This window comes from Quercus robur, chromosome 5 (genome assembly GCF_932294415.1).
Source record: "Quercus robur chromosome 5, dhQueRobu3.1, whole genome shotgun sequence".
NCBI classification, from domain to species: Eukaryota; Viridiplantae; Streptophyta; class Magnoliopsida; order Fagales; family Fagaceae; genus Quercus; species Quercus robur.
The window spans coordinates 74,702,126-74,724,623 of record NC_065538.1 but is presented as its reverse complement, the minus strand read 5'-3'; the positions used below and the strand labels follow the sequence as shown (position 1 = coordinate 74,724,623).

The 22,498-nt window shown below is 35.3% G+C and overlaps 1 protein-coding gene across 11 annotated transcripts; it reads left to right on the top strand.

Moving 5' to 3' along the window:
• Window positions 1-582: 582 nt before the first annotated feature.
• Window positions 583-21,350, top strand: LOC126727065 (probable F-box protein At4g22030). 11 transcript variants are annotated; one of them, XM_050432526.1, is made up of 4 exons: window positions 583-897; window positions 9,521-9,632; window positions 13,902-13,997; window positions 19,014-21,350. In XM_050432526.1, exon 4 carries the CDS (start codon window positions 19,189-19,191, stop codon window positions 20,104-20,106), a length of 918 nt encoding a protein of 305 aa, XP_050288483.1. In that variant the 5' UTR covers window positions 583-897; window positions 9,521-9,632; window positions 13,902-13,997; window positions 19,014-19,188; the 3' UTR covers window positions 20,107-21,350. The 11 variants fall into 11 exon arrangements, 6 of the variants coding, with proteins under 6 accessions (XP_050288483.1, XP_050288484.1, XP_050288482.1 ...); XR_007656138.1 differs by lacking the exons at window positions 13,902-13,997; window positions 19,014-21,350 and adding an exon at window positions 11,151-13,410; XR_007656140.1 differs by lacking the exons at window positions 13,902-13,997; window positions 19,014-21,350 and adding an exon at window positions 10,431-10,991 and having other exon boundaries at window positions 583-875.
• The last annotated feature ends 1,148 nt before the right edge of the window (window positions 21,351-22,498 follow it).

The following is a 22,498-nucleotide window of genomic DNA, read 5'->3' as shown; positions in this document are numbered from 1 at the left end:
TCTAAATTCTTTTGAAGTTCATTATTAAGATTTGTTGTATTGCAAAATTGAACATCATTGTTATCTTGCAATTGTATAATTTCATTATCTTCTAACTCTTTTTGGTGAATTTCTTGTTCATTTGTGATACTTTCATCTAAATTTTGTGTTATATTTTGTTTATTACTAATAACAAATTTATCTGTTGATCATTTTTGAGACTCAATTAATTTTTTTTAAAAAATTTTTCATATCCAGATGCATATTTTCTAGTAGACATTTCTAATCAAACAATATATTTATAAAGACTATAATAAAAAATAACTTTCAAGTGTAGAGCAAATGAGAAATAGAACATAATTTATATAAAAAGTATTGTCGTAATTTCACCGAATAATAACAAGATTTTAGCAATCTCAACTTACATAAATAAAGATTTATTCATTATATTACCGATCACTAAAATATATATATAGAAATACAAGATTAAAATTAAAAAAAAAAAAAAAAAAAAAAATCACAGCCATAACAAAAACAAGCCTAGCCCAGCCAAGAACCACCCATACAAATCATAAAACAAATCCTATTACATTTACACCTATAACCAAAAAAAAAAAACAAAGCAGCAGCATGGCCCAACCCTCTTAACAAATCTAAAGTAGAATAGAAAGCAAGCCTAAGCCTTCACGCGCCAGAATCAAAACCCATTATCCATTACCCTGCCAGAATCAAAATGCAGCACGGCACTAACGGCTACAGCGAAAAAAAAAAAAAAAAAAAAAGGCAGTCGGCGGAGGAAAGGAAGCTTGAGCCAGCAGCCAGGCCCAACAACAGTGGAGAGAGAATGAGAGAGGCGGAGAGCAAGAGTTGAGAGAAAGAAAAATGAGAAAGAGACGGTAAAATTTTTAGAGATTTAAGGTATTTTTATTTGTTTTGATTATTGATTGTTTTGTGATTAATTTCTTAAACCGAATTTATAGTTTATCTTGTTGAATTTTAGTTTGTCTAGAAGATAATAATGTTATTTTTGGGACAATTAATTTTATTTAGAACATTTTTTTTTTCTTTTGCTGTTTAACTGGGTATAACAGAAATTTTGTTTTTTTGTCATAAGCATGTTCCGGATTTTGTTAGATTCATCTTCAACCATTTTTTTTTTTTTTTTCTAAAATTTTGGGACCTCCCTTCCAGCAATTGCCTAACTCGCCTAGCGGAAGTGCCGGCCCTGTGGCTCATCATCCACCTCATGACCTACAACTCTAAACTCAGGTGCCGCCCTGACAGAACGGCCACAGCCAAAGTAGACTAGAAGGGCATAAGTCCAACTAGAAAAGCCAATACAAGACAAATGGTAAAAATCCTGACATCATGTCAAAAAAAATGAACCCACAAGTATCCTAAACGGACTTCGACCTCCATTACCCAGAAAAGTCGGTCTCAACGGAGCGACCACGCGCCTTCACGCGCCGCTAAAAGCTTCGAAGATCGCGGCCTACTCTTTCATATTCGTACAAATCCATACGTCAGTTCAAGGAAGTGACATTACCAGTCGATCCAGAAGGCCCCGATCCGCAAAACCTGAAAATTTTGGGTCCAAAATAACGTCCACGCGCCGCTAGAAAATCCGGCGTCACTGCCTTCAAAAGCACGCGCCATTTAACTACCCACGCTCTCACACGCGCCGGCATTCCCAACCGCTGACTTGCGCCCTTCAGTGCCATGACGTCATGGATGACGTCATCTCTCACTACCGTGGTTTGACCCGTTTGTGCTGGTAGACCTGGTTGGACCCGTTCATCTTGACCCGGATCCGAACCTCCTGTAAATAAAAAAAAGAAAAAAAAAAGCTTTGGGTCTTTGACCATGGTTGAACTTTGACTTTGACTAAAAAGTCAAAATTTTCAAAACAGACCTGTCTCACTTAGTTTTTCGAGTACATTCCGATTTTGGGATCCGTTTCTTCATCCAAAACTCAAAAATTGCGCAAACATCAAAGTTTTAGAAAGTTAACTTTTGCATAAATCTTGATCGAAAGTCAAAATTTTCAAGGACCTGTCTTGCTCAATTTTTCGAGTAGATTCCAATTTTGAGATCCATTTTTTCATTTGAGAATCCAAAAGTGCTCAAATAGTGTGATTCTACAGCTGTTGACTTTGATATGAACTTTGACTAAGAATCAAGATGTCCGAGTAGAGGTGAGTAGAAAGTCACCGGTACCGATCCAACCAACCGGCACCGATCATCCTGCACCACCACTGCAACCAACCAACGAAGCTGATGCCGGCGATCGGAGCGTAAAGGTAGTTCCGATGCCGGTGCGGTGCAGTTGTCGGAGCTGGAAATCCGAAACCGATATATGCCAAATCGAACCGATTAAGGGCAGCTAAGCTATACGTTCTTCAGTTCTTCGTTCTCCCTCTACCCTTTCAGTCAAAAAAAATTCTTCGTTCTCTCTCCAAGTTTGGTAATTGGTACATGTTCTGATTTTTTTTTTTTTTTTATTAATAAAACGTTGTCGTATGGGGGTGTAAAAAAAAAAAAAAAAAGAAGCAAAATGGTGCGTTTTATGCTAGGTTTTCAGATTCTGCAACTAGTATAAATTCATTTTTTTTTGTCTTAGAATCCTTTAACTCTCTCTTTCTCTCTCGCCTCCTTGCTGCTGGAACACTGAAGATGCTGCTCATGCTCACCCCCTGCCAGTCCGCTGCAATACTGTTGGTGAGTTTCATGGTCACAAACAATTAATCCGTTTCTTCTCTCTCTCTATACTCTAAGTCCACGAGTACTGACATCTTTTTTTTTCTTTCCAACAATTTGATTTTGAGGGAGACTGAGAGAGCTATCACTCTTCAATCATTCACTGAGAAGGATTTTGAGCTATAATCACTAATGATTCAAAATATTGCTTAGTATTTTCAATATTTTTCTTTTCAGGATTTTTGCATTTTTATTTTTATATTTTTTGACTTGGGGATTTTGAGCTACTTAGTGGAACTACTGTGGTACTGCCATACTACCTATTAGGCATTGGCTTTTGTTTATTTGTTATGATATATGTTCATTGTAAAGCATTTCTTTGGTCAAAAAAATTATTGATTTATTTATTTTTACATGGAAGTCGATATTAATTTTATTTGCATTACATTCTGATTTTAGTTGTTTAGGTTCTACCTCTCTATTGAGTTGATATATATTGAGATTGAATAATGTATATGCTTTTGGGTGTTGGCTGGATGTAGAAAAATATTATTGGGCATTTTTACTTTTTTTTTTTTATTTGACTTTTCTTTTGCTTCTGGTTTATGTGAGACTAGATTTTTGATGGCTTGCTAAATAAAAAAAATTGTTTGTATTTACTTGAAATCTTGAACAGGTTGATATATTGATATTGGGCTTGAAAGCCCAATTTTTTTATTATTAAAAAAAACAGTTTTTTTTTTAATATTTCAAACTGACCAAACCGACTAAACCGACCGCAAAAAACTGACCCTAGGCGGTGTGCTTCGGTTCCAACTATGAAAAAACCGATCTCTATTGGTTCAGTAATAAATTTGGAAAAAAACCGTACCGACCGAACCGCGCACACCCTTATGTCTGAGCAAAGCTTGTCCCACTCAATTTTTCACGAAGATTCTGATTTTGAAATCCATTTATTTGTTTAGGACTTGGAAAACACCCATTTGACCTACTTCTCCAAAGTATTGGCAGTGTCCAAAACTCAAGCTCCCAAAATCAAAATTTGAGATTCATCCATTTAGTTTGAATTCTCTCAAGGTTATCCTCCAGACTTTGTAAAGGCTTTCCTTTCAAAGAACAGATGAACTCTCACAAGTGTGCCTTAAACTTGAAATTACATTAGGTTACTAGTTCAATCCACCATTCTCGTTCGATGCCTACCATTCTAATCTACCATTCTCACCAAAAATAAAATTCTCATCCGCCATTCTCATCTAACATACCCATCTACCATTCTTCATCTCCCCACTATAAATAGAAGGTTTGGATTCATTGAAGCTCATCAAGAAAAACACACTGAATCATGAAATGAAGATTTGCTTATTTCAAATTTTCAAATCCTCCTTCTCACGGCCATTTCTCGCTATAGCTGCATCATTCTCAATACTTAGCAACCAATATTGCTTCATAATTAGCTTGAACCTAGCCTTCTCATGATTCAATAGAAACCCTTTTCACAACATCATTGTAGTTTTGAGATCCAAACAAACTTTGTTTCTCCACTTAATGACCACATTTGTCCATAAAATTTCACATAACCTAAGCCACATCATGACCTCGTGCAGCCTCAGATCTACCTAGCTAGAAGATCTAAGGCCAACTAAATCGCTTGTTTCTAAGCTCAAGAAGCCTCCTAATTGCTTTGAGGACCTCATAGTGTCTCTCCAATGCCTTGGTCTTACTACGGAAGCAGAGGTTCGGAACAAACAGCAACTTGACTGGTTTCTAAAACCAAGATCACAAGTTAGCTCCATCTTTCATTTTCTGTGCTTTTCCAACTTGTTGCAAGACCAGAACTCCATATCTCTCAGCTGACCTCCTGACTTTGTTCATATCTTTCAACAAGTTTCGTTGGTTAAGGGATGAAATGAAGGGAATTAAGTCGAAATCCCAACCTATGAGAAACAAAAAATAGAGAAAACACACGCCAAAGAAAGCAATCAAATGCACAAGACAATATTTACGTGGTTCAGCAATTTGCCTACGTCCATGGAGTTGCAGGGATTTCACTATTATCAGGGAAGAATACAGAGTACAACTTGTGTCTACAATATTTTCTCTCTATATAAAACACGGCAACAACACCACACTAAAAAACCCTAATTACAAAAGGCGGTTCCACAATGGGCTAAACTGGCCAAAAAAATTTTCACGAGGGCGTTGCCCTCGGACCCCTAAGAGGCTTGTCCATGAGCACTCCGGAGGCCCAAGCCTTCGCTCCATGGACTAAGCCTTAGTAAACTTCTCATTAAAAAACCACACAATATTATTCGGGTCGGGTTGGGTCATCAAACCGGATCAAACAAAATTAGGTTCCACAAAGCCCAACATGAAAGGTGTTAGAGCATCCTAAAAATTTTCTCCCATCCAACACTCATAGCAATCTTCCCGGTCCCAGCTCATCAGCAATCAGCCTCTGGTGTCGGTAAATGGTCGCCAAAGCCTCATTCCATGTTCCCCCCAGTGTGGGACCCAAAGGTCATCATTGCTGGTACCTCAGAACACACTTTTTTGGAATTACTCCAACTTAAATTATGTTTGATGTATTTCAGAAAGTACTCTTCTAAAATTACCTCAACTTAACTTCCGTTGGCATGGTCCCACCACATAGGCACATTTGACAACTTGCCACCAGACCTCATTCAACATGCAATCAGTCCCGTATTCCAAAGTATACTCCCCAGAAACATCTACACCAGAAAGTCCCCGACGTACAGGGGTGCTGTATGTTTCACCCATTCACTTTGCTTCATCTCCATCTTCTTTACAAGCACCACTAGTAGACCAAAAATCCATAAGCTTCTAAAATTACCTCAACTTAACTTGAGCGATACAATGACGCACGCACACTTAACCACTTTCCCACATGTCCCCTTCGTAATCCAAAGTATATTCTTCTGAGATAACTTCACCAAGGGTTCTTTAAAACACGAGGCTAGCCCCTTAGCTCTGCATGCTATACCCAGCCAACATCCTTGCCTCTTCCCCATCTTCTATACCTTGTGATCGCCACCAATGACCCAAAATACTCATCTGAAATTACCTCAGCTTAATCCCTGCCGATATGATTCAATCACCAAGTACATTCAATTACTTGAAAATGACTTTTTGTCCCACTGACTCATTTCAAATACCATGGAACACTCTTTTGAAATTACTTCAACTTAACCTTTGCTAAGAAGGCTCGGTCATGCAAGTACATCCAAATACTTGCAGACCCCTTTTCGGTCTCATCAAAGCCTTTCATATGGGTGGGTCTACTCTTCTGAAATTACTTCATCCTGTTGAAAGCTTCACCACCTTCAACTATTTCACTTGAAGAGTCAAGTGTAAAAATCCTTTTTCGAAACTCATTCTCGCACCACACTCGAAACTGTGTGCGTGAACAAGTCTCGAGGGAGCATTTGTAGAGAGGGAAAATTTCTGACTTATCACAAGCTAACACATCATGTTACCAAGTCCACAAAGTATACCTAATTACAAAGCATCATGTACAGTTACGAGAAATTTGCCAAGTTTCATTAAGGTAAAAACATGAAAAGCATACAAAATACTAATCGCACATCAGCGCGTGTAAGCGATTACATAAGCAGTCCAGCACGAGTAAGCGATGACGTAAGCAGTCCAGCACGTGTAAGCGATGACGTAAGCAACCCGGCACGTGTAAGCGATGACGCATGCAATCCAATCGGGTGTTGACGTGTAAGCGATGACGCATGCAATCCAATCGGGTGTTGACATGTGTCACCTTGAAAATCAAAACATTTTGGCCAATCAAAAGATGCCACATGTCTTGGAGAAAAAGTCTGAAATCTCCTCCAATCAGATTGACACATGTCACCAATCAAGTTTTGCCACGTGTCACCCACCCCCTAAGCTCCTATAAATAGAAGTCTTCCTAAGGCATTTCTACACACACCAAGACATCTTAGGAAGGACCAAGAAGACATCAAAGAAGATTTAGAAGTATAGAAGCTCTGCTGGAATCAAGCCCTGAAGCATCCAAGAACTTCAAGAACTTCAACCTCGAATGTGAAGAACATTCGTAGCAGAATCATCCAAACTGCTTGCCTCGATCTTAAAGTTTGCTGAAATCAAGCCCAAAAGCCTTCAGAAACTTCAAGAAACCACAAATTGGTGAAGCTCTACGGATTCAAGTCTCCAAAGCCCCGAAGAACTTCCACTACAAACCTTCAAATACGAAGAACTTCCACTACAAACCTTCAAATACGAAGAACATTCGAAGAGGAATCATCCAAATCATCTTCCTAAATCTCGAAATTCACTGGAATCAAGCTCGAAGGCCTCCAGAAACCTCAACAAACCATAAATCAATGAAGTTCTACGAATTTAAGCCTCTAAAGCACCAAAGAACTTCCATCACAAACCTTCAAAAAAGAAGAACGCACGAAGAACGCACGAAGAACGTGAAGAACAAAGAATTTCTAACAAGCTCATAGTCAGAGATTCAATATAATTCCGTTTCAAAGATCTTCGATCCATTCCTTAGCCAAATTGAAGGATATCTTGTGTTCAAATCAAAATCACATCACCACAATTCCAATTAACAAATCTTTCAAGGGGATCGAATCAAGAGATCACTCTTTTGTAATCACAGAGAATTATACCACATATTCATCAAAACAAATTCGCATTTGTGAAACTATTTTTACTTCTTTGACTCTATTTCAAACTAGAAATTTAGTCGTCCACACCTGTCATCTTAACAAGTTGTGAAAAAAATTGTATAGTGCTCTTTAATCTTTATATATAACAAGGCCAAAGGACAACTCCACCCCAATTCACCATATTCATCCGCTAGTCAAAACCATTCACAACACCATCAAAGCCTGGAGAAGAACTCAATAAAAGACCATTATTAGATTGTGAGCATGTCAATCCTTCAAGCTCCAATATTCTTGTACTCAACGGGTCCATTTTCACCATGTAGTTGTAGAAGAAGTATTAGAGCCACAGCCAATGCACCCAAAACCAAGATGAGTCCTCCGGAAGCATTGGTGGTTGCTAAGTTTTATGCAATCATGGAGGCTGTTGCTGATAGAGTGGAGATGCATAAGAATATTGGAGCACAACGTGACAACTGGAACCACCTGTTGCTAACGTCTATAAATTCAATAACTCTGACTGCTGCAACCATGGCTGGACTAGCAACAACTGGAGGCACTGGTGCACCTCTTGTGGCACTAAAGGTATCTTCTACCCTGCTATATTTATCAGCCACTGCCATGTCGGTGGTGATGAACAAGATACAGCCTTCACAACTAGGTGAAGAACAGCGCAATGCTGCTAGATTATTTAAGCAGCTTTATAGAGAGATGCAAACAACTATGTCTCTCTACAAGGTGACTAATATAGATGTGATCAATGAAGCAATGGAGAAAGTTTTGGCATTAGATAAGGCATACCCACTTCCTTTACTAGGTGCGATGATTGAGAAATTTCCAAAAACTGTGGAACCTACAGTGTGGTGGCCTCCAAAAAGACACAGAAGATTAGAGAGACTTGGTGAAGAAATAGATGGGAATGGCTGGGATGGAAAGTCGGAAGAGGAAATGAGAGAGATTGTTGAGGTTTTGAAGAGGAAGGATGCGGCTGAGTACTTGAGGTTGAGTCAAAAAGCCTTGAAAGTTAACAAGATCTTAGCAATTTCTGGCCCTTTATTGACTGGCCTTGCGGGTTTGGGGTCTAGTTTTTTGGGCACTACTCATGGGGCATGGGCTGTGATGCTTGCAGTCATTGCAGGAGTTTTGGCAAGCGTGGTAAACACATTGGAGCATGGATGGCAAGTTGGGATGGTGTTTGAGATGTATAGGAGCAATGCTGGTTTCTTTAGGCTCATGCAAGAGATTATAGAATCAAATATAAGTTTGAGAGAAGTTGAGAGAAGAGAGAACGGGGAACTATTTAAGATAAAGGTGGCACTACAGCTTGGCAGGAGTCTTTCAGAACTCAAGCATCTTGCTGCATTATCTTCTTCAAGAAATGGGGAGGAGGCCATTGAAGAGTTTGCAAGCAAGCTATTCTGATGATATAGTTGTTCATTAATTTATTTGAAAATTTTCTTTTTGGAGAGAAAATTTACTGGATAATTATGTGATCTAATCTTGTACATAATGCTACTCTTAAGTTTGGTAAACATTAAAATTATTTGGTAGGTATTAAAACTTAGTTGAAGTTACATTTGGTGTAACGTTTGCCTCTGTGATAATCTATGTACATCTAATTTCTAACTATTTTAGTGTTCTCTTTACATTTAAAGAACTCATGAAACTCAATTTGAATTGTAACTTATCATGTATAAATAATTTTTTTTTTTTGAATTTTAGTGTACTTATATTAGTTTTTGTAGAAAAAATACAGCTTCATGGTTTATGTTGTGACTGTGACTTAGAATAGTTTGGATTTCTTAACTTTTTTTGAATTTTAGTGTAGTTATATCAGTTTTCGCAAAAAAAATACAGCTTCATGGTTTAGCAAACCCATGTAGCCAACCCTTCTAAGATTTTTTACCCTAGCTTCATTGATTTCTGTTTTGTATTCTAGAGTTGATTGAATTGTAGTTTTAGCTGTGTTTCTCTTTGTATCTGTAGAATTTTTTAGCTGTGGAGCTGTGTATCTGTAGAAACACAGCTTCATTTTTTACCCCAGCTTCATTGAATTTTTTTTTCTTTATGGAAACTGAGCTATGGGTTTGAAACATAGCTTCATTGATTGAATTTTTTAGCTATTCTAAGTCACAGTTTTAGAGTAACACAGCTTCATTGAGTTCTATTTTGTATTCTAGAGTTGATTGAATTGGTGTGGAGTACATTTTTGGCTCTGGTGGAGTTATCAGCTTGCTTTCATCACACAACATTCCTGATAATCTTAGCGAAATTGGTGTGGAGTACGTTGAGGTTAGACATTCATTACATTGTTCAAATTGTGTGTTGCAACACAATCTAAATTTTATATGTTGAGGATGCTATGCTACCTTAGCGAAATTGGTGTGGGTAGATTTTTTGTAGCCCATGTGACCCAAGTGTTTAAAATAATTTTCAACACAAATAGAAAATTGTAGAGTGTAGCTTAACATTGTTTAAATTTTAGAAATGCCCTTGAGCACAGTGTTGTTTAGTTTTTCAGATTTGAATATTATATTGCTCAACAACATTATTTTTGTCTTCAAACACATGAACGTATGGACATGCAAGGTATGATGCAGCTGACACATTGATTAGATAAGATACATTCAAATACTTGCAAGGCTGCAAGACTATAACTGAAAGTAACTGCGTAAAACAAAATGGAATTCTTAAATCAATTAGAGGATTTAGTTTAGGCTTTTGCTTTTAATATTTGGGTTCCTTTGCCTCTATAAATTAATGGTCACTATGGAAAACATGAGTTGAAGTTAGTTGAAAGCAGCAACTATGGTGATGCAGGTGATTGTTTTTTCATTGGATAGAAACATTGAAATTTTTATGCTAATCTCTTTAATTCTTGAAGAAAATAACATATATAGGAAGAGTTCTCATTTTTTTTATGAGGGTAAGTTGCCTGCTCTCACAATCAAATTGTTTGATGATATGAAGGAGATTAAAAAAGAAAGGAAGAATTAAGATCAAACAAGTAGGGTATTTGAATATTGTAGTAATAGAATTAAGAACATCTGTTTCAATATCACGTTGATAACCTTATGTACATTTTGGAAGGTACATATTGTACTTTGTAAGTGAAAGGAGAAATTGGAGTTCTTTCTCAAGTGCAAATTTCTTGATTGATGCCTCAAAAAATTGTGTTTGAAGTGGTGCTGACAGGAGCAGATTTCTCTCTTGATCATCAACTGTTATCTCTACAATTTTATGCGCGTGGCTTTCCTTGCATCATTCCATTCTATTTGATGTAGTTTTGGTTTATTATTTTGTCTTTACAACTGTTAATGTTGATTATAATTTCTCTGTAAGTGAACATAAGCAAAAACGCATTTAGAATATATCACTAAATCAGTTACCTATTTAAATAATCTTAATTTTTTGGTGAGTTTTTATAATTCTTGGTAATTCATGTTGACAATGACACTGATTTTGGGTTTTTGCTCATTTAATTGGATGTCTAATACCATCCTATCTTAGCAACTCGATTCATGAGAAAGTCAAGAAAATTGTTGGAACCACCTTGCTTGAGATGGTTTTGTAAAAATCAAAATGATCAAGGAATCAAATGTCTCGATGAGAAACATAAATGTCATGACTATAGAGTATGTCTTTTAAATAAATAAATAAATATATATAAATACATATATATTTTCAATACATGTGTTTTTTTTTTTTTTTTTTTTGATAAGCCAATACATGCACTTATATTATATGAATTTACACTGTAACATTGGAAAAATTGAATAGAGGAAATGAAATAAAGCTTACACTTTGCAGATCAGTTGCAAATCAAGTTGAGAGCTTCTTTACTGAAAATCCAGGCCCTTTTATCATAATAGCTACATGTTTGACTGTCAAGACTTTTAAAGGCAAGTTCATTTCTTTTTTCTATTTCTCTTTATAAGTAATTATGCACCCAATCCTTGAAGACAAAAACGATTTTGAACTACATGAGAAATCATCCAATTGTTTGAAATACAAAGTATTTTGGTTGAATTATTATATAAGCATCCAATTAAGAAGTTGTATAACTAGCTAGAAACTCATATTTAGTTTTTTATTTTCTATTTGATTATTGAATGCCTTGTAGATTTTATAATTTTGAATTTGGTTGGAAATTTTTATTATTATTTGTGAATTTGAAAATTTTGGAGTGGGAGCTGGTATGGGGCCCAAAAAGACTTAATTGAAAACAAAAAACTTTTATTATGTTTATCTTTTGCTGGTGAAGAGGGACTAGGGGAGAAAATTTAGGTGTTGAGGCTGCTAGAGCTGGGGTTTTTCTCAAGCTTTCAAGCCTCTTTGTGAAGATATATAGGTGGGTCTTGGTTAGGATGTCTCTAAATTGTAAGCTCTTCAGCCTTAATGGTAGATTACCAAATTGTTCCAAGCTAAAGAAGGCAAAAGAACCTTTACATGGGCCTAATTCTGTCAGAAAATGGAGAAGAAAGCTTCTGTTTTTCTTCTGTCTTTTAGTTTCTATTGTTCTGAAATAACTTTTAGATCAAAGTTGTGGGCTCCCATTAATTCAACTCATAATTTTTTAGTCCTTAGACAAGGAACTTGAATTCAATTCCTACCTAAACAAAAAATTAATTGATATCTTAGCCTGATGATAAGGGTTATAATCATGAAACTAATGTCATAATTTTAAATAAAAAAATCCTATAGTAATTATTTATAAAAATAAATAAATAAATAAATAAAATAAAAAGAAGAAGAAAGATTTACATCAAAGTTAAAAACCTAAAAGAGGCAGTGTAATTTCTCAAAAAGACCTGAGCATCTAACACTGAAAGCACAATTGGTATCAAGGCCAGGTACTAGCTTTATGCTTTAACTTCTTTATAATTTATAATTTTGTATAGATTATAAACCACTAGCTTTATGCTTTAACTTCTTTATTACCTGAATCAGATCAGGTACAATTTTGTAGCTTTTAAATTGCATCTTTAATAGCTCTAGCCTCTTATTGTGTTAGTCTTGACTGTTTCATTTGGCTTGAATTGTCTTTTACGGTGCTTTAAAAACAAATTTTGTATTTGTAGAACCAATTTTGTAATCAACGTATGATCTTTGAGTTAATTATAGTTTAATTGGACTGTAGTGAAAATTGGAGTACTTATAAAATAAAAAGAATAGAAGAAGAAAAACATTTTGAATTGGACTATGCTGAAAAAATTGGTCAGAAATGAGAGATGGACTAGGGATGCAAGGTGGTTTGAAGCTGAAAATAGGATTTTAATACAATGACCAGTTTTGCTATTATGATTATGGTTTTTTATGTGGTTGAATAATTGAGTGGCAAAAAGATCACACTCCTCTTCAAATTCAAATAAGGGTAATTATGTTATGGAAATATTCTTAGATAAGCACATATTTCTATGATTACACTTTACGGCAGATACATTACAAGGCTTTTTTTTTAAAACTATTGATCACTGTGTGTGATAGATCTCTCTATTGAATTGGCTTTTAAATGTAATTTCTTCCTTCTAATTTGATATACAATTTAAAGAATCTATGTGCAAATTTTGGATTGGATATTAGCTTTAGGATGTTGATTATAATGACAGAATTTTGTATAACCTTATACACATTCTTATATAGTGACCACATGGCACTTCTTAAAGTTTTTGAAGGATAGAAGGATGCAAATAGTAATGAAAAGAGTCCTGTCACCTTACAAATGACAGAGGATATGAGAATACAATTTGTAGATCTATTTAGCATTGGCTTTGTAAACAAATTGATGAGTGCTAATATAAGTTCTTTAAGATTTTCAAATTTTAAAGCATTTGATTTGCTAAAATCTTTTAGTTACTAAAAACTTTCCCGTACAATACACGGGTTAGCGACTAGTAAATATATAATTATGGTCCATGACATAGTTTATTTTTCATTCTTTTCTGATGACAGTGAACTATGGATTGTGCAATCTAAAGAATTTATACGTCAACTTTTCTTTTGGGTTAATTTATTGTTTGTTTTTTTATTTGTAATTAAAGGAAGATAAAGACAATATAATCATTTTATTATTAGGACAAAGTTTAACTACAAACTTAATTGTAACCCACTAAAAAAATTAACATAAATACATATTTTGAAAATATAACCATTAGATTGCATTTTTTTTTTTTTTTAATGTTGTTAACACACATATCAAATTTTGTATCAATCGGATATTATTTATTATTCAATTTATAAACTTATTTTTTATACATAATTTTAGACTACAAAAACTTGAAATTTAAACATTTAATTGATGACATAACTATGGATGTTTGATCTTTTGGAATTTTTGTAAGTATGGAAGATAAAATAAAAAAAATGTAAAACAATGGTGGATTTGTTAGAATTCACATAAAATAGAAAGATATTAGGTGAAGTTGTAGCCTTAAGCTGCAGCCAAATTTGTAGCCAAACTTTGTTCTTACAACTACTATTACTATTATTATTATTTTTATTTTTATTGATATTAATATTGTTATTGTTATTGTTATTTGTTTTTTTATGCATGTATAAAAGAGGGGCTTAGTGTCAAAGTGGCTTCACATAGAGGGAACTTGGATAATTGGCAACCCATCTAAGAAGTTGCACTCTTGATCTCAAAGCCATGAGATAGTAAGTCGCTAGTTAAGCTCTTCATCTCTTTGTACACTCTCATAAGCTAACAAGTTCTCATTGTACACTCTCGTCAGCTTACTGAGCACCTTTTCCACTACCATTATTGGTTTTTTTTTTTTTTTCCACAATAATTTATCATATACTTTAACGCCAGTTTAGTAACTACTTGTATTTGCCAACTTTCATCTCTATTAACGACTTCTGTTAGGTTCTAAAGACTTAGGTTTTTATGTATTTAGAACTCTAATGTGTATTGTTGGCAAACCATGATCAAAACAATATATTTAGTCATATTTAGACTTGCTCAAAGTTGGTTTGCTTATGTAAAGTTAGAATAAGTTGATGCAGGAACCATTTAAGCTTCTCGGCCTGGTTCAATCGATTGAAGCTTAGGCTCAATCAATCGAAAATTGGGTCAGAGGCGTTTTTCTGCAAAGTTCCAACTTAGCCCTAGTTTGTTTAAAACGTTTAGGGTTTTTTAATTTGTCCTAAGTATAAAAGGCAAACCCTAACCACATTTTAGTGTTGCTCATATTGCTGCTTGTGTAAATCTCTTGTGAAATCTAGAGGAGCTTTCCTTTACACAAACTTAGGGTTTTTAAGGAGGAGATATTATCTACACCTTGATTATCAATTCAGTTGCTACCATTGAAGTTTAAAGAAACACAAGCGGGTGTGCTTGTATCTGGTGGTGAATCCAAGAAAGAAGGAGTCTATGGATTCGGAGCTTGCATGTGGTCGTGTCAGTAAGTTCTACTGGTGGGTAGCAATAAGAAGTCGAGCGTGGGGGCTTGTAATTCTTATTGTATGAACTTCGATTCTTTCAAGATAGTGGATTCAGGTTTACCTTGAGGATAACTAGGTTAAATTCTCTTCAGGTTTTTACCGGTTTGGTTTCCTGGGTGATCATAGCTTTGTGTTATTTATCTTTCCACTGCTATGCATGATATGATTGTTGTGATTGTGATAACCTAGATTTGTTAAATTGGACTAAGTAACAACTTGACTAATTACCTAGGTTAATCCAATTGAGTTTTTAAGGGGTCTAAAAACTATCAAGTGGTATCAGAGCGGGTTGCTCTCTTGTTGTTGATCTGTTGATCACTGAGCTGATCCTTGACCCCTATTGTCATGGAACACAGACACTTTCTTGTTATTCCTCCTCACTTTGATGGGAATAATTATGCTTATTGGAAAGTAATGATGAAAACATTCCTGAAATCGATTGATGAGAGAGTCTGGAACTCCGTTGAATACGAATGGGAGAAGCCCACTACTCCTGTTAGTGAGTGGCAAACTTCTCAAAAAGAAGCAGCCACATTCAATAGCAAGGCTATGAATGCTATCTTTAACGATGTTTCTATGGAGGAATTTAAGAGAATATCTAATGTTGAGGTTGCTCATACTGCTTGGAATATCCTCTAGACTGTGCATGAAGGCACAAAGGCTGTCAAAATCAACAAATTGCAGCAGTTAACTTCTAAGTTTGAAAGCATTAGGATGTTTGATAATGAATCTTTTGATGAATTCTATGCTAAACTTAATGATATTGTTAATTCTACTTTTAACTTGGGTGAAATCTATGATCAACCTAAAATTGTTAGGAAGATTCTTAGATCGTTAACTGAAGACTTTAGACCCAAGGTGACTGCTATTACTGAGAGTAAGGATGTGGACTCCATCCCTGTTGATGAACTTGTAGGATCACTTCAATCTTATGAGTTTGACCTACCCAAAACTAACAAATCCAAATCAATGGCTCTTAAGTCAGTTGATGATGTTGAGATTGGTGGATTTGATGATGAGCTCTCTGCTACAGAGATTGCTTACCTTGCCAAAAACTTTAGAAACTTTCTCAGGAATAGTAATAGAAAGGCAAGAGGTACGAACACTGTTGAACCTAGAAACTTTAGGAAGAATGATCTCACTAAGGTTAACAATAATGATAAACCTAGAGAAAAAGTAGGTCAATCTTCAAATAATTCTATGGGTCCTCAGTGTTTTGGATGTCAAGGGTATGGTCACATGAAATCTGAATATCCTACCTATTTGAAGTCTAAGGGTAAGGCTATGGCCGTAATCCTTAGTGATGGTGAAGTTTTTGATGATAAGTCTAATTGTGACGAGGATGGAAACTTTATTGCTTTTACTGCTACGACTGTAGTCAATGAAAGCATATCTGCTGAAAAGAACCCTTCTGATGGGGAACTCTCTGAGGATGCAAATCTTCAAGAGGCCTACAATAAACTTTGGAAAATTGCTGCAAAGGATGCTATGAATATTGAACTTGGCCTGAAGAAAATTGAATCTCTTGAGCTTGATAAGAAGAATTTGCTTGTAAAACTGTTCAATGCAAATACTTTTGAACAATGTGAAAACTGAGAATATGCTATTACTTGATAAAGTTAAATCTTTGGAACTTGATTTATCTGTTGCTAGATCTGCTAGTTCTAAACTTGATCAAATGCTGAGTGTTCAAAAATCTCCTTCTGACCAATCTGGATTAGGTTTTGTTGAAAGCATCTCTGTGTCTGCTCCCCATTCCACAAACTTTGTCCCTTCATCTTATTCTGAACCTTCTGTGAGTGAGATTGTGTGTGAAACTGTCAAACCCCCTGTAAGTGAGGTTGTCAAACCCATAGAAGTTTCACCATCTAGGAAGATTATGGTTGATCTAAAAGAGTCTAAACCTAAGAAGCCAACCCTGTCTAAGGACAAGTCATATGATAAACCTGCATGGGTTTGTCATTTTTGTGGAAAGTCTGGACACATTCGTCCAAACTGTTACAAGCTGCAAGCTACAAGCTGCAAAGAGAGCAAACAAACCAAAAGTACCTGTGCCTCAAGCACAAGATCCTATGGTACTCATTGGTGAATTGGTAAAGGCTTTAAACCTTTATTCCAATCCTAGAGTTGGTAATCATTCCCAAGTAAATAAGAACTCCAATGCTCATGGTGCATCTAAAAGGTTTTGGATGCAAAAGACTCAAACTAATTGAGTCTTTCTGACATGGTCCTTGTGCTTTGTTACTCTACTCTTTGTGATCTTTTGTTCTTTGGTTCTGTGTTTTTTTCTTCTTTGTTTCTATGATTTGCATTGCATAACATTCATGCATTTCATTCTAGGTGTTTTTTTTAATTAAAAAAAAAAAGAGAATAAAAAGGAAGCAAATTGTGTTTTGCACTATTTTCTTGGTTTTTGAGAACAAGGTTGATCAATTTATTTTCACATAACATGTCTTTTGTATCTTGTTTAGTTTTGATGAGCTTACTTATTGCACTTTACTAGTTGAAGCTTTGTAGTGCATGTTGTATGGAAAAGATGTTTATGGTTTTGATCACTTTGTCTTGATCTTGAAGTCACATGTTTTTTGACTGTCGAACTTAAACTTTTAGAGAAAGGCATAAATAATAATCTCACCACTGTTCACTAGCCAATCATGAACACCTTAGTGCATATTGTAAGATTTTGTGCTCGATAAAGTGTAGCACATGCACAAAAAGAACATAAGGTGTAGTCTCGGTTTAAATGTTAAAATTGGTGTGTACATTATTAGACTTAATGATTACATCTATCAACTAAAATTGGTGTGTACATTATCCCGGCTATTTTAATAAGTTTCTGAATAATTAAAATTTGTGTGTACAATATGAGGCAAACTCAAGAAACTTACATGATTGCAAGCTTATGATCTAGGAGATGTGGGAGTTGTATGATGTAACTCTTTAGGTGATAGTCTCTTTTAAATTCAATTTGATGAATTTTGTAGACTTTGTGATTGATTTCTATTTACATATCACCTCACATGTATCTCAAGCTTTTGCTAGTTGCACACACTATACAAGTTACTCTTTGCTAAACATTGTACATGTTATTGTGTGTGTCTTTGGTCTAACCAACCAAGTTTGCAAATACTTTGACTTTTTTTGCAAATACTTTGAGTTTTATGCAAAACTGATTTGATGCTTGAAAATTTATGGAGAATGTAAGAAATTTTAAATTTGGGACAATTGGGCTTCAATTCTTGTTTTTGAAAATCATATCATCACATACTCATGCATTTTGTTCCTTAATTTCAATGCTTTGAGATGTTTCTAAAACTTTTTCAAAAACTGTGTTTTCTCAAAAAATTGTGAGTCTCTGTCTGTTTTGATTGATCGAGTCTGTTTTTTGATCAATCGAAATTGATTTTAAAAATTTAGGTGAGCCTCTGTTTGTTTTGATCGATCGAACCTAATACTTCGATCAATCGAAAATCGTATGGGAAGTTTTTTAAAAACTAATTTTCAGTTGAGACTAACACTTTTTCAAAAAGTTCTTTACCTTTTCTCTCTCCATACGACTCGGTCAAGGCTCAATCTCAAATTTTTGTAGTTTTCGTCCATTCTTTTTGCAAGGTTTTCCTCTCCCAAGGCCGGTAAGACCTTTATACCCTTCCCTTTGCATTTATTTTCATGTTTTCATGCATAAACTCATGCATTTTGTTGGGATTTTCGGACCTTTTCAAATTTGGGATTTTTGTTGAATCAAGCTTCTTTTTCTGAAATTGATCATTGGGTTTTGTTCCTATATTGTTATAATCATGTTATATGATGGTCAATTTGATCAATTTGGGGTTTTGTGATAAATTGAAAATTCTAGGGCTTGTATTGAACCCGATTTGGGGTTTTTGTTCAAATTGGTTCAATTGATGAAATTGGCTTGTTGTAGTGATGTAATTGATCATTATTTTATGTCATCTATCTTATGTAATGATCAATTCGTCAATTTATTACAAATTGATCAAGTGGTTTTTCAAAATTTTGGGGTTTTTATTAGAAACTCTATGCTTAAGCCAAATTTGTGAACTTGAACTTAATTTGAACTTAATTGCACTGCATTAGGCCATGCATCACTACATTTAATTTGTTCATGCATCATATAGATTTTTGTTCTATATTTTTTTGTGCTAACTTGCAGTCTGCCCTTGGTTTTTTTTCTTTTTTTGCTTTGTGTCTTGGTCCTTATCCTAGCACCATGCCTAGGAAGACTAGAGCCCATAGGACCCCCTCCATGTCCTCTGAGTCTCCCTCTAGGAGTGAGGTGTTTAGGAATGACAAAAGCAGAGAGGCCTTTGAGAAACTGAACTGTAAGCGTAAGATTTAGGCTTAGCGTTCTGTGGTTTTAGATGAGATTGATCCAACCATTATGGATAACTTTGAGTCTAGAGGTTGGTTGTCCCTATTAGAGATAGATCATCCACCCCCGACCGCCCTGATTAGAGAGTTCTTCTCGAATCTCTCTTTCCACATCTATGATTCCAACGCTCCTGTTAGGAGTTGGATACGAGGTGTTGAGTTCACTATTACTCCTCGGGTAGTGGTTGAAGCTCTTGGGGTTCCGGTCGTTAGGGAGCCTGACTATCCCTATGATAAGTCTCCACCTTTAGATGTTGTCATGTCATACATCACTGGGTCTTCTATCCAGTGGGGTTCTGATCCTCGGATCATGTCTGCTGAGCTTACTGAGACTGCCTATCTTTTCTTTAGGATAGCGTGTCATTCTTTGTGGCCTATTTCTCATCTCCACACCATCCCTCTAGAGCGATGTGTGTTTTTGTATGCTTTTGTTTCTGGTGCGTCTATCAGCTTTCCTCATCTGTTCCTTCGTTCTTTGAACGAGGTTCATAGGAGTTCTGCCGTAGGGCATGCGCTTATCCATCCTATTTTCATTCATAGGATTTTGTTATTTCTTGGTCTAGATGGTTTCCCTTCTGGTGAGTCTATTCATGTTGTTGCTCCCATAGGTGCCACCTTTCTTAGGCAGAGGGCTGCTCACTTGAGAGTTGATCCTACGCGTCCTAGAGGTGGGCCTTCTGGTGTTGTTCCCCCTCCTCCCTCTTCCACAGGTGCTGATGCTGCTGAGACGTCTGGTGGCGCTGCTGCTGATGCTGATGTTCCTCCACTGACTACTTCGGATGATTCAGACATTCGACATACATTGGATCATGTCTTGACCGTTCAGGCAGTTCATGGACAGATTTTGGTGGACGTGCTCGATGAGATCCGTGCTTTGCGCCCAGAGTTGGCACAGTTTAGACGATCTTCACCGCCACCTCCCTTTTGATGATGATTTTTGATTGCCCTTTGGCATTCCGTCACAAAAAGGGGAAGTACATATTTGAGCTCTTGTAGAGTTTTGTCTTCAGGGGGAGAGTTTTTTTTTTTTTGGTTGGAGCTTGTGGAGTTTAGATTGTATCTAGGTGCTTCACATTGTATTTTATCCTTTTTAGCTCTTGCCATACCTTTGTTGGGTTATGCATGTTAGGGGGAGTTACTTTTATTGCTTTATATGTTTCTTGTTTTCAACTGCTTATTAATTTATATTTATGAGTTTTTCATTGATATATGTCTTTATTGTGTGTTGTTTGAAATCAAGAATTTATTTTGTTTACTTGTATTTTCCATACATGCAGTTATGCATTTTGTTTAGTGTTTCAGGAAGTATACAGGTTGATTCAATTGAGCTGCTATCTACACTTGCAACTGATGGATAGTAGTTAGGATTGGATTTGTTTTATGAGCATTTGTTTTGTAAAGGGCTTTTCTTTGTAAACTTTGAGTTTCTAGTTGTGTTTTGTCACAGATTGCCAAAGGGGGAGTTTGTTAGGTTCTAAAGACTTAGGTTTTTATGTATTTAGAACTCTAATGTGTATTGTTGGCAAACCATGATCAAAACAATATGTTTAGTCGTGTTTAGACTTGCTCAAAGTTGGTTCGTTTATGTAAAGTTGGAATAAGCTGATTCAGGAACTATTTAAGCTTCTCGGCCTGGTTCGATCGATCGAAGCTTAGGCTCGATCAATCGAAAATCGGGTTAGAGGCATTTTTCTGTAGAATTCCAACTCAGCCCTAGTTTGTTTAAAACGTTTAGGGTTTTCTAATTTGTCCTAAGTATAAAAGGCAAACCCTAGCCACGTTTAAGTGTTGCTCATATTGCTGTTTGTGTAAATCTCTTGTGAGATCTAGAGGAGCTTTCCTTTACACAAACTTAGGGTTTTCAAGGAGGAGATATTATCTACACCTTGATTATCAATTCAGTTGCTGCCATTGAAGTTTAAAGAAACACAAGGGGGTGTGCTTGTATCTGGTGGTGAATCCAAGAAAGAAAGAGTTCGTGGATTCGGAGCTTGCACGTGGTCGTGTCAGTAAGTTCTACTGGTGGGTAGTAATAAGAAGTCGAGCGTGGGGGCTTGTAAGTCTTATTGTATGAACTTCGATTCTTTCAAGATAGTGGATTCAGGTTTACCTTAAAGATAGCTAGGTTAAATCTTCCCCAGGTTTTTACCGGTTTGGTTTCCTGGGTGATCATATCTTTGTGTTATTTATCTTTCCATTGCTATGCATGATATGATTGTTGTGATTGTGATAACTTAGATTTATTAAATTGGACTAAGTAACAACTTGGCTAATTACCTAGGTTAATCCAATTGTGTTTTTAAAGGGTCTAAAAACTATCAACTTCAATTTTAACAATTTCAAAAATATAATTTTCTTGTATTTGCTCACTTTTATCTCTGCCAATGACAACAATTTAACCATATAAAAAACAAAGCATTTTTATTATTATAAAATACTAAGTATTTTTAACACATACACGTAGAGAGGGGAAAAAGTCTAAAAAATTAGGAATTCTACTAAGTCAAATGTACTACTAAATACCCTGTAAAAGTAATGTGTTTTCTAAACTTTAAAAAATTGGACTGAACTCGATAAACCAAAGATTAATACCAAATTGGACTAAGGATTATTTTTATCAGGAGTACAAATGGGCTAACTCGATCTGACGCATTTTAAAGTGATTTTTTTTTCTCACATTAGATCTAGATAGGATAGTACAATATATTTATTCTTAACAGTTTTACATGCACATTTAGTATTTATAGTGATTATATACGGTACCTAAAAAAATTATGGTCCATAACATTTAGTTTTTTTCCCATTCTTTTTTGATGATAGTGAACTAAATTTTGTAATCTTAAGAATTGATATCTTATTTAACTATATTTTTGGGTAATTTATTTTTTGTACTCTTGTTTATATTGAAAGGAAGATAAAAACAATATAATTATAATAATAATCATATTATTATCATTATTGTTATTGTTATTGTTACTCTTTTTTCTATATGTGAAATAATATGGTCAACTTGTATCCCAATAAGCCCAACCCACAACTCAATATTAAAAATTGATATTTTAATGAAGAGGTGATAGACAATATGTTATAAATTTAATAAAATAACATAGAAGAATTTACATGATGGATCCCATTAATAGGTTGAAAATTCATGATGACTCCAAAGCTTTGGGACTAAATATTTTATATTGCTGTATATATAAATTATTAAAACTCCAAAAGCAGAGGAGCTTTTAGCTTTACACAATTAGTGATAAATGGATCCGGTATAATCACCTACTTATCAAACCAAATTTTCTATAGCAGAAAGGGCAATGCAT